Below are 13,372 nucleotides of genomic sequence, written 5' to 3' on the forward strand. Positions count from 1 at the left end.
AAGAAACTCTCAGCAGACCCTCCACCTCCTCACAAAAAAACCAAAAACACACACACACACACACTTTATTTCAAAAGAAGTGAAATCCCCAGGTTCCATAAGCAAAGAGGGAATTCAAAGGAAGGGAAGTAACTTCCAGTCCACGCTGGGTTGGACCGTCTTACAAGGTCTAGGAGCTAAGGTCCTGATGGCCTATGACGACAAAAAATCAGGCTTAGGCCAGCAAACGCTGAAATACACTTCAAAGGGTCTCAAAGCCGCCTATTCACCCCATGCTCTGACCACACCAATCCCCTTGTCCTGGCATCCGTGCCTATGTGACTTGGAACAAGCCATTCCTAGCATTGAGAACTGTCCCCATCACTCTTTTCTCCTTCTGCAGATGGAGCACATCCATCTATTCCTGCAGTCATCGCACTGTATGATAAATGTCTGCTGATTCCTGCTTTTACTTGAAGGCAGGACACTTTCATCTCTCTATTCCTCACAATCAAGCACAGTTCCTAGTACATTATAGGAATCCAAGAAACGTTCTCTTAGCAAACAAATGAGTGGGGAGTAAGGAAATGGAGATGGCAAATAAAAGCTACATATTTTGAAAGACTGTCAGTTAAAGGAAATGGGAAACTTGAGAAGCTAACAAAGTGGAAGCAACAAATTTATTATGTTTATTTTTAAAATTTTACTTATTCATTTATTTATTTTTGGCTGCACACGGGCTTTCTAGTTGTGGCGAGCGGGGGCTACTCTTCATTGTGGTGTGCGGGCTTCTCATTGCGGTGGCTTCTCTTGTTGCGGAGCACAGGCTCTAGGCACGCAGGCTTCAGTAGTTGTGGCACACGGGCTCAGTAGTTGTGGCTGTAGAGCGCCAGCTCAGTAGTTGTGGCGCACGGGCTTAGCTGCTCCATGGCATGTGGGATCTTCCCGGACCAGGGTTCAAACCCGTGTTCCCTGGACTGGCAGGCGGATTCTTAACCACCATGCCACCAGGGAAGTCCAAATGTACTATTTTTAAAATGGGGCACCTTGAACAATTTACAGCAAAAAAGGAGGAGTTGAAAACATAACAGCTATTACTTGCTGAGAGCTAACATTAAGTGCTATGCTAACAGGGGCTATGCTAAACCCCCTTCAAATGTCAGCTCCTGGGATCCTCACACAATCCTATGCAATAAATTCAATTATTATCCCAATTATGCAGGGAAAACACTTGAGGACTACTGAGATTAAGTACCTTGTCTGAAGTTATAAAGCTAGTAAATGAAAGAGACAAGATTTTGATACCTAAGACCTTGATCTTAATCACACCATACAAACAACCCTCAAATGAATTATGAATTCACTGTAAGCAATCAGAAGCCCCAAAGAATTTTTCATGGAACATTTCAAGGTAATTCTAAAACATATCTGAAAAAGAAAATACACAAGAATACTACAGGATAACAATGAAATAAGCACTTGCCTTACAATACCAAACCTTTTATAAAACTATAGTAATTAAAACTGTTTGGTCCTATCATAAAACTAGAAGAAAACAATAAAAGTAACTGACTATAAAGCTTATAGAAACATAACTTCATATAAGACATAACAAGAATTCAAAGTGACATTTCACATCAGTAAGGAAAAAGACAGCTGTTCAATAAGACACTTAAAAAAAAATTCGGGGGGGACTTCCCTGGTGGTGGAGTGGATAAGACTCTGCACTCCCAATGCAGGGGGCCCGGGTTCAATCCCTGGTCAGAGAACTAGATCCCACATGCATGCTGCAATTAAGAATTCACGTGGCACAACTAAGGAGCTGGCAAGCCACAACTAAGGAGCCCACGTGCTGCAACTAAGGAGCCCGCCTGCCGCAACTAAGACGGGCGCAACCAAATAAATAAATAAATAATTTTTTAAAAAATTGACGGGATTTCCCTGGTGGCGCAGTGGTTAAGAATCCGCCTGCCAATGCAGGGGACACGGGTTCGAGCCCTGGTCCGGGAAGATCTCACATGTCACGGAGCAACTGTGCGCCACAGTTGTGACACTGTGCGCCACAACTAAGCCTGCGCTCTAGAGCCTGCGAGCCACAACTACTGAGCCTGTGTGTCACAACTACTGAAGCCCACGTGCCTAGGGCCCATGCTCCACAAGAGAAGCCACCGCAATGAGAAGTCTGCGCACCGCAATGAAGAGTAGCCCCTGCTCACCGCAACTAGAGAAAGCCTGAGCGCAGCAACGAAGACCCAATGCAGCCATAAATAAATAAATAAATAAATTCATTAAAATAAATAAAAGAATTCCATCAATAATCAAAAACAAGGAGACCATGCCAGGCTCCCAGAAAAAAAAAAAAGTTTCAACTCAGAGAGTGAGCCTTGGCAAAGTGAAAGAACCCTTCTTGCTCTAAGAAAATCAGCCAGAAGGGTAGGCACACATGCAGAGAAACCTGAGGTAAGTACAGAGGAAGGAAACCGAGGAAGCTCACAATGCGTGGTTTCAATCATCTTGGGAAAGTAATTTGCAGAATGCAAGGAGGCCACCAGAGCAACGAGAAGCTCATTTATTCATTCAGTAAATATTTATCGAGCACTCCCTCTGAGCTGGGGTGCAGCAAGGAACAAGACAAGCAGGTCTCTGCTCTTAGGGAGTTTACATTCTTGTGCGTGTGTGTGAGGCTACGGGGATTAAAGAGGCAATAAACTAATAAACACACACAAAACACCGGACACACCTCACGCAGAGGATCAAATCAGGATGGAGCTGTAAAACAGAGAACCTCATGCCTGCTTTAGTAGGAAGCTCGGGAGAAGCACCTCCGAGGAGGCAGTGTTTTAGCTGCAATCCCAATGACCAGAGGGAACCGGCAATGACAAAATCCGGAGGGAGAGCAATAGAGGCAGAGCGAACAGCTGCCGCCACTGGCTCTAAGGCGGGAAAGAGCGTTGTTTATCCAGGAATATAAAATAGCTGCAGGAGGCAGGCAAGGAGGAAAATGGTTCCAGATGACATCAAAGACCTCACAATCTCAGATCAAGACTTTGGATTTTATTCTAAGTAGAAGAGAAAGCCATCAAAGGGTTTAAACAGGAAAGTCGAACTATCAGATTTTTTTTTTTTTTTTTTTTTGCGGTACGCGGGCCTCTCACTGTTGCGGCCTCTCCCGTTGCGGAGCACGGGCTCCGGATGTGCAGGCTCAGCGGCCATGGCTCACGGGCCCAGCCGCTCCGCGGCATGTGGGATCTTCCCGGACCGGGGCACGAACCCGCGTCCCCTGCATCGGCCGGCGGACTCTCAACCACCGCGCCACCAGGGAAGCCCGAACTATCAGATTTTTATTTAAAAAGGATCACTTGGGTTTCTTTATGGGACTGGTCTAATCTAGCTCCTATGTGAAGTAAGCAATTCGGGGAGAGTGCAGAAGACCTTCCTGAACACACAGCTGTAGGGAAGTCAACGGGAGATGAGTAAGAGGACTGGCCTGGGAAGCAGCGGACGCCCAGCTGGAGTCACACACCATGACCGGTGTGAATGCAATGAACACAGTGGGAAACTCGTGCTGGGACACTGCACCCCCAGGGGAGAAAAAGGAAACAGTGGGAGCTCACCCAGGCTGTACAGAAACAAAGCAGAAATCCTGAAAACTTATTCCCGCATCTACAAACTCCTAAGGGGCCAAAAAGAAACCAGGCTGTCCCATTTCAGGGCTCCAAAGAACTAAGTAAGGGGGTTGATGTCAAGGCTTACAATAATGCCTATGTCTCCTGCCACCACAGTAACTCAACGCCGAAGAGCTTTCCCGAAAAACCTACAGAACCTCAGAGAGGGCAAAACAGTCAGGACACCTCAAATTCCTAATTAAGTGCAGCTTAAGCGTACAAGAAACACTTGTGAGCGCTATACATTTTACCATAACACCCCAGAAGCTTCCACCCTGTGTATCAGCTGCCTATCTTTTGACCTTTTATACTGGAGTGTCTACGGTGTCCTGCAGAAAAAGAAAACAGCAAAGAGACTTTGTAGGTCGCCACAGAACTGGACTGAGAATACTAGCTCTGATGGACACCCTATCCCGCAGTTTCTCCACGCATAAACGCGTGCGGCACACAGCGCCTCGTCTAAAACCGATGACAATGAAAGACGGCACGACCGAAGCACGCATACCGGAGCCGCACCACACTTCAGCCAGGTGGCAATCGCTCTCGCCAGGTTCTTTGCAAAGATCCACCACGTCCCTGCAGATGGTTTCCGGAGTAACTGGGACTTCCGTGAAGTGCTGCTCGTTGTTGCTGAGGTACACGGTAAGAAACATCTGGAAACAAAAGGAGAAACACAACAGTTATCAGTACTGTCTACACTGGTGCTGGTCACTTTCTACTCACCTCGGATTCCTTTCCCCAGATGGTCTCAGGTGAAGTGCAAATGCACAACAGGACCGTCTGGCTGTTCCCTGGCCTGAGGAAGGGAGGGACCTGGAGCTCGGCCAATGGACACCGGCCCCCCTCTCCTGGCAGTGCCTGCAGAGCCCTTGGGGATCCCCGGAGCACAGGCAAATCAGTGCATACAAAAGGTCGTATTAAATTTTCTTCTGGGAATTCCCTGGCAGTCAAGTGGTTAAAAGACTACCTGCTTCCAATGCAGGGGACATGGGTTCAATGCCTGGTCAGGGATCCCACGTGCCCTGTGGTACGGCCAAAAAAAAGTCTTCCTCTGACATTTTATTCATGTTATTTGTTTACCAAATACTTATGTAGTTCTTAGTATGATGTGCCAGACCCATACTACAAATAGATCTTCTTATCAATCCTGTGAAGATGATCAGGGGACGATGATCTCACACACGCACACACACACACACACACACACACACACACACACACTTATGCAAAGCCTCTCTTGGGAAGGATACACAAGAACAAAACATGTGTTGCTTCTGAGGGTGGGGATGTCTTTTTTTATAAAAAGAAAAGATGCAGGGCTTCCCTGGTGGCGCAGTGTTTGAGAGTCCGCCTGCCGATGCAGGGGTCACGGGCTTGTGCTCCGGTCCAGGAAGATCCCACATGCCACAGAGCAGCTGGGCCTGTGAGCCACGGCCGCTGAGCCTGTGCCTCCGGAGCCTGTGCTTCGCAACGGGAGAGGCCACAACAGTGAGAGGCCCGCGTACCGCAAAAATAAATAAATAAATAAAAAAGAAAAGATGCAGTATCTACTTTTACTGGGAGAAAGACTGCTAGTGAGTTTTATTTATTTATTTATTTATTGTGGGGTCTTCGTTGCTGCGCGCAGGCTTTCACTAGTTGCAGTGAGCAGGGGCTACTCTTTGTTGCGGTGCACGGGCTTCTCATTGTCGTGGCTTCTCTTGTTGTGGAGCACAGGCTCTAGGCGCGCGGGCTTCAGTAGTTGTGGCACGTGGACTCAGTAGTTGTGCCTTGCAGGCTCTAGAGCTCAGGCTCAGTAGTTGTGGCGCACGGGCTTAGTTGCTCCACGGCATGTGCGATCTTCCCGGGCCAGGGCTCAAACCCATGTCCCCTGCATTGGCAGGCGGATTGTTAATCAGTGTGCCACCAGGGAAGCCCAATACTGCATCTTAAAGACACTGCAACTAAAGAATTCAAGTTTAAAAAAAATAAATAAAAATGCATGACAATTAAAAAAAGGAACACAAGTTTTCATACCTATTAAATAACCAAAAATAACCCAAACAAAAAAACCGTTGTTAACTCCCAGTACTGAAGAAACTGAGTGAATCAACAAACAAATTGATGGCGGCAATGCAAGTCAGCACACTCCCATGCTCACTCACTCAGTGAGGACCTATGCCGGGAAGATTAGTGTGTATCAGGATAAAACAAAACAATAAACAAAAAAAAACACCAGACAACTTGAAAGCGTAATCCCACTGTGAGAATTTATCCTGTGAAAATAACTCTAATCAAAGAGAATACAAAGCCTGTGAAACATGAACTTGATGGGCCATTATACATTCTGTAAAAATAATTAATGAGACTATGCCAAACACTGGGGGAAATTGGGGTTTTAAGGCTCTAACAAAGCAGAATGAGTAGGATCTGCACTGTGACCACACTGACACAAGGACATCATACGACAGCTGTAGCACCTGCCAACAGTCAGCCACACAGCTTCCCATCCAGCTTAAACCTCGCTGCCCATTACCCCCAGGTGAGACAGATGCATTAGGCTCTTCTTTTTTTATTTTTGCAGGGGGGGGTGGGGTAAGGGGGGAAGGAGGGGGAAGGCAGTGCCTCATGGAAACTATGACGGAAACTGGCTAAAACAGCAGACTGGGTGCCTCAAGGATCCGGTCCAAGTAAGGGGAGAAGACAACATGCGTAAGAGAAGACGGCCCACTGGGTCAGCAGGCTCAGCCCCCGGGGGCTTCCCACCTCCTCCCTGCACTAAAACCATGAGTTCTTAAAGTAAGCCAAGTCTCCACTTCCTGCAACCAAAACCCTTTAACTCACATGAACATGTGTAGCATAGAAAGTAACCCCCAAAACTAGAAACAATTACAGCTAGAGGGTAACCCAGAAAAAAAAGAGTTTAAGTGGATAATGTTGAAACAGTAAAATATATAAAATCAAAACTAGAATTTGCCAGGATGAGCTCAGAAGCTTTCACGCTGTTATCAGGTTCTTCACATTCTGATCAACTGTGCTACATAAAGATAGATACATAGTTCTAGGCCTCAACTTAGTCAACACTTTCAAACTGTTCCACAAAATGAACACAGGTTTCCACCCTGCTGCTGCTCTAGATACATATACAGTGCATTTAACGAGAGAGATAAATAATTTACACTTCAGTACTAAACTGTGCTCCTCCTCAGTGTTCCTACCCACACCAATACTTTCTTTGAAGTTCAACACTTCAAACACAGTAACTGTTTTCTTCGTAAATATGAGACCTAGAGGCATTTATTAAATTACAGAAATATTTAATATACAGTATATATACGAAACATACTGTATCAACAAATAAAAGGCTATTACATAAGACAACAGCACCTTATTCAAACGATCCTCCCACTAAGGACCAAAAAAAAAAAAAATCTGGATGAATATGTTTAAATTTAAGAGCATTAAAAGCTAATGAGGGGGGACTTCCCTCGTGGCACAGTGATTAAGAATCCGCCTGCCAATGCAGGGGACACGGGTGCGAGCCCTGGTCTGGGAAGATCCCACATGCCACAGAGCAACTAAGCCCGTGCGCCACAACTACTGAGCCTCCGCTCTAGAGCCCGCGAGCCACAGCTACTGACCCCACGTGCCACAACTACTGAAGCCCGTGTGCCTAGAGCCCGTGCTCCGCAATGAGAAGCCCGCTCACCGCAATGAAGAGTAGGCCCGCTCGCAGCAACCAGAGAAAAGCCCGTGCACAGCAACGAAGACCCAATGCAACCAAAAATAAATAAATTAAATAAATAAATTAAATTTTTTTTAAAAAAAAAAGCTTATGGAGAGGCTTTACCTGGGTTCAGTCTCCAGGCTGCGTCCTTGGGCAGCTTCGAGCTCGGGGGAAGGCAGGTGGAGCGCACATTCCAAGGACAGGAAAGTGAGTGCACGGCCTCCAAGCCGGGGTCCAGCTTGCAGGTCAAACCTGTGGTCACGCCTTCTTAATGACCTTCCCCAACAAATGTTCTTCCCTGTGTGCCGGCACGGCCTGCCCCCTCACCTCCCCAGGGCTTTATACTCCAACACTGCCTTCCCAGAGAGGCCTGCCCTGGCCATCCCGCCTAAAATCCCACCACCGTGCTCACACGTGCGCCTCCACTGTCTCTCCTTGGCACAGTGGCCATCATACCAAATATTATATTTATTTCACTTGCTTTTAATATCTGTCTTCCCTGCTAGAACATAAGCTCCACGAAGTCCAGGGCTTTTTCTGTTCCATACAATATCCTCGGCCCCTTGATCTGTGCCTGGTCTGTGACAAGCACACAATAAGTGTGTGTTTATGAATGAATACGTCCAGTAGCTGTTACTGCACTTGACAGATTCACCTCTGATTTATTTTCAGAGTAAGTGTTCCCTCGGGTATTGACAGATGGTAGAGCAGATAGTATACAGCACAGCTACACGCACTGACAGAAATTAGCTTCCTCTCCTCATTTCTTCAAGCTTACATCATGCTACGTCCTCCTACTTCTGTTTCAACATTCTTTTCATTCATGAAAGATATATAGGCCATCTATTTTTGTTTTTTTTCTTTTTGCCACACCGCCCAGCTTGTGGGATTTTAGTTCCCCAACCAGGGATCAAACATGGGGCCTCGGCATTGAGAGCACTGAGCCCTAACCACTGGACCACCAGGGAATTCCCTATAGGCCATCTATTTTATGGTTTAAGTTCTAATGTAGAAATCATCCTCACTAAATAGTTATTATAGCACACAGCACAAAATTCAAGAGAGAGAGAGAGCACGCTGCGTGGAGAGGACTCAGCCAGCCCAGAGGAATAAATACCCCAACCTGGCTCCCTTCTTCTTATATCATCCATCCTACCACTCCCCACTGGATAAACCCAACTAGAAGTCGGACGGCAAGGGAGGCCATTTATGTGGCTTATAGAAGTCAACCTCCTGGGGCATAAAGCAGGGTAGAGACAGGCCATGCTCAAACTCAATTACTTCAACCTCTATGTGGTTAGAGAGGGTCCTTGAGCCACAATCGAAACAGAATGAGAACACACGATATAGGAAAAGAATATCCCAAGCAGAGGAAATAGCAAATGTAAAGGCCCTGAGGAGGAATCAAGTTTGTCACATCTGTGGAAGAGGAAGGTCACTGTAGAGAGAGCAAGAGGAAAGGATTATAGGAGATCATTTCAAAGAGTCCAGATGATGCAAGACCTTAGAGGCCACTGGTCCTCGAGATGTGGTGCGGAGAGAGGGTCTTTAACTATGGATGGCTAGGTCCCATCTTCAGAGCTTCTGATTCAGTAGATCTAGGATGGGGACTGAGATGCTGCATTTCTAACGAGCTGCCACGTGATGCTGGTACCTGCTGCCCTGGAAACCACAAGCTGAGAACCACTGTTCAAAGGCCAGAGCAAGGAATTTGGATTTTAATCTAAGAGACCATTGGAGGCAAATCATTAGAGACAAAAAGTGGATTAGTGGTTGCCAGGGCTGGGGGAGTGACTGCTCAGAGGTACAGGGCTTCTTTTTGGGGTGATGAGAATGTTCTGGAATTAGTGGTGATGGTTGCACCATCTTGTAAACACACTAAAAAACACCGAATTGGATACTTCAAAATGGTGGTACGTAAATCATATCTCAAATTTTTAAAAAAAAAGAAGTCACTGGAGGATTCTGAACAGGGTATTGAAGTCATTTTTATGTCATTTTTTAAAAAATCACTCTGGCTACTATATGAATAGACTACAGGGGGACAGGCACGGAAGACCAATTAAGAGGAAATGTAGCACATAAAATGAGATATAATGGTAGCACAGACTGCAGGTAACAGCAAAGGTAGTGAAAAATGGCTGGATTGGGGTTATATTTTGAAGCAGAGCCAGCAAGACTGGCTTAATGGACAGAATATGGGATGTGAGTGTAGAGAGAAATTAAGAGTGAACGTGGATTTGGTGTCTAAGCAACGGAGTTAAGAGTAGTGTGACTTACTGAGATGAGGAAGGTGGAACGAGCTGGGGAAGGGCCCACAAGTCAGGGGTCTCGTCCAGAAGTCCTACAGAGAACAAGGATCCAGCAAAGGACTGGGAAAGATCCATCCATAAAAAAACCAGAAAGAAACCCAAAGGAGTGTGGAGTACCAGAGACCAAGTAAAGACAGTGCTTCAGATGAAGCTTACAGATCTCAGAAATGAGAGCTGAGGACCGGTCCCCAGGCTCAGCAAGACAGAGGCTGCTGGGCGCCTTGACCAGCGCTGAGGAATGAGATTGAAGGCCTGGCTGAGACAGGCTGAGAACCTGAAGGAAGGATGCAGAGACTCAGAACAGAAAGACGGAAAAAACGGAGCCACAGATGGAAGGAGACAGAGTGAAAGGGGTGCTTTGTTTCTTCTTTATTTCAACATGGAGTTTTTACAGGACACTTTAATGGATGGAATGATCCAGTCAAGAGGAAATGATGTGGGTGATGCTGAATCTGTATCTCTAGCCACTGCCTGCTCCCTAGACTGCCCAGCGGTGATCTGCGTCCGGAGAACCCACAAACACTTCATGCTAGGCTTGGCCAAAGCAGTCCCGTTCTCACTTATTTTCTTTGTTGTAGTGATTTTACTTTTTAAGTTACAAAGATAGTTTACCTTTATTTTGAAGATTTCTTAATTGGACACCACAGCATGGTGACAGCGATATAGCTGGAAGAGGTGTCTTTGAGCCATGACAGTATGACAGCTCATGTGCAGCTGAGAGCAAGTGTCTTCCCATCCACACCAGAGAAGGGGTGGGGGAGAGGGACCACCCACCGGGCCCAGCTGCTCCTGATGGCCATAATACCTATAACTGCTACACTTCCCCCTAGAAAATTCTGATTAGAACACAAAGCATTTGAAATCAACCTTTAAAACTCACTTCACCCATCTTTAAATTTATAGACTTTAAGTATGTCCCCAAGTTATAAAGGTTAAATATCACTTGCATTTATATATCACTTATAATTTTAAATCTTTTCATTATCATCTGCCCACAATTATGGGCTTTACTGGTAATTTATAACTACTTCAAATTTTATAGAGAAAGTGAAACGGGCATTTTCTCAATAAGTATCAATTCTCTTCTTAACTTTACTTGGAAAAGGAACAAAAAAGAAAAAAGATGTGGTTGTCAAGTGGCGGGGTGGGGGGAGGGATGGACTGGAAGTTTGGGGTTAGTAGATGCAAACTATTACACTTAGAATGGATAAACAACAAGGTCCTACTGTATAGCACAGGGGACTATATCCAATCTCCTGGGATAAACCATAATAGAAAAGAATATTAAAAAAAATAAAAGAAGAATGTAAAGAAAAAAGAGAAGAGGGTCAAAACAGAGGGCTGGTTAAACTAATCTATCATGTTAACCTGAGAAAAAGTAGGCACACATGCTCTTTATATTGCTACTTTCCTTTCATCTTTGTTTCATAAGTGTACTGTGCTACAAAAGATAAAAGAATTCTTCAAAATGTAATTTAATTACCTAAAAAATAAAACAAGATGAAGCTGTTTTTATTTCATTTTGATGAAGCAGTTTTATCAGCATGTCGAAAACTTACTAAAGAAAGAAATTTTAGCCTATTCTATCAAGTCCTTCTGAAAACAACTGTGGCCAAGAATTCATGATCTTTAATGATAAAAAATAAAACTGCTAAATCTTAGAAGTTTTCAGCATCTGATACCGAAACATTTTAGAAGGAAAAAGCACAAAGAGCAAAACTTTCAAAAATGTGTCAGTTATGTATTGTTTTATTACAAAACAGTATTCACCATATCTTACTATACAACTGGGAAAATATACGTGCATACATACATGTAATACATGCAAAGAAAAAAAAAGGGCCTGGAATTAAATTCACCAAATTAACAGTAGTTATGCCTTGGTGATAAGATTAAGAAATAAATTTGGGGGAGCTTATCTATGATTAAGTTTTCTAGAATGATTAAACATCACTTGGATAATAAAATTGATTTTTTTTTTTTTTTTTTTTTTTTTTGCGGTACGCGGGCCTCTCGCTGTTGTGGCCTCCCCTATTGCGGAGCACAGGCTCCGGACGCGCAGGCTCAGCGGCCATGGCTCACGGGCCCAGCCGCTCCGCGGCACATGGGATCCTCCCGGACCGGGGCACGAACCCGTGTCCCCTGCAGGCGGACTCTCAACCACTACACCACCAGGGAAGCCCTAAAATTGATTTTATAAGGAATCAATAGTGAAATTAGTAAGATAAACATAAAGTACCATTTTTATTCCCTGGGCCCTTGCTGTGAGATATGTAAGGCAAATAAATATCTGTCTGACAATACTTTTCTAGGGTTACCATACTGCCTTAACTTTAGCCAGGGACTAAAAATAAACAATCAAGAAATATATCTTAAATGTCCATTAGAATGGAATATTATTCAGCCATAAAAGGAATGAAGTACTGAGGCATACTACACGTAGATGAACCTTGGGAACATTATGCTAAGTGACAGAAGCCAGACACAAAAAGAAACATCCAGAGAATTCAAATCCATAGGGACAAAAGCTAGATAAATGTTTAGCAGCGGCTGGGGGGCAGGCAGAATAGGGAGTGACTCTGGAGGATGGAGTTTCTCTCTGGGGTGATAAAAATGTTCTGGAATTAGTGGTAATAACCTTGTGAATATACTAAAAAAAAAAACCCTACTGAATTATATACTCTGTAGGGTGAATTTTATGGTATGTGAATTATATCACAATTAAAAATGCCTACTACATACTTACTATGTGAGAAATATAAAAATCTCTTAAAAGAAATAAAATTTACTCATGAAAAGATTAGAGAACAATTTAGTACCAAATTACATGAGTGAGGCTGTAGGTAAAATGGAAATTCAGAAAAGAGAAAGATGAATGTCATCGGAGGTAGACCGAGGTTTCAACAAAGAGGCATAAATTAATGGAAAGCATTAAGAAATAATAGAAAAATAATAATCTATAGTAACCTTACTTCCAAAATGCCATCTTTTCCTGATGCTTCAGATTTTTTTTTTTTTTTTTTTGCGGTACGCGGGCCTCTCACTGTTGTGGCCTCTCCCGTTGCGGAGCACAGGCTCTGGATGCGCAGGCTCAGCGGCTATGGCTCAGGGGCCCAGCCGCTCCGCGGCATGTGGGATCTTCCCGGACCGGGGCACGAACCCATGTCCCCTGCATCAGCAGGCGGACTCTCAACCACTGTGCCACTAGGGAAGCCCCAGATTTTTTTTAAAACACCATATTCTCAAGAAAATAGAGGTGACTTCCTTAGCTTCTTTCCCATATGGAAGCAAGGAAAATGGAGTTCCCTAGAGTTAAATCCCCTGGGAGGCTGCCGTGAGAATCCTGGTTATTCTCACTGACTCACAAATGTGTTCCTGGGAACTTGTGACGTAAATTAACTTCATCATAAACAGTGCAGCAATAATCAGATCAAAACAACACATGAGCCTTTACAGCTGCACCTGCGGCTACGAGGACAATAAATTGCTGGGGCATCTGAAAATGCTCATGGCATCTAGCTTGGATGGAACAGAGGAGATGGCTTTTCTTCCCTTAAAAGCTGGTCAGCCCTTCTCAGTGACATACAGACATCAACTGTTAACTTATTTCCAACTTGTAAATCAAGAACTTCATTTTTTTATAGTATGAGCCACAAAGAGAATAGATTACCCAATAAACAACAAGAGTCAAATCTAGAGTATACTTAAGA

At 44.5% G+C, this 13,372-nt stretch overlaps 1 protein-coding gene across 4 annotated transcripts in view; it reads right to left on the bottom strand.

Annotated features, from left to right (window-relative positions):
- The window catches only part of TP53BP2 (tumor protein p53 binding protein 2), a 66,664-nt gene that overhangs the window by 39,865 nt on the left and 13,427 nt on the right, over window positions 1–13,372 (bottom strand). For 2 of the 4 annotated variants that reach the window (XM_060127486.1, XM_060127467.1), the window contains exon 1: window positions 4,150–4,220. Coding sequence is in view for 1 of the 4 variants with exons in the window: in XM_060127458.1 (XP_059983441.1) it covers window positions 4,150–4,297 (148 nt within the window). In the remaining 3 variants the exon portion in view is untranslated. Of the gene's footprint in view, window positions 1–4,149; window positions 4,298–13,372 lie in introns of those variants that run through there. The other 2 variants (XM_060127458.1, XM_060127476.1) reach the window with 2 other exon arrangements.

Source organism: Lagenorhynchus albirostris, chromosome 2 (assembly GCF_949774975.1).
Source record: "Lagenorhynchus albirostris chromosome 2, mLagAlb1.1, whole genome shotgun sequence".
NCBI lineage: Eukaryota > Metazoa > Chordata > Mammalia > Artiodactyla > Delphinidae > Lagenorhynchus > Lagenorhynchus albirostris.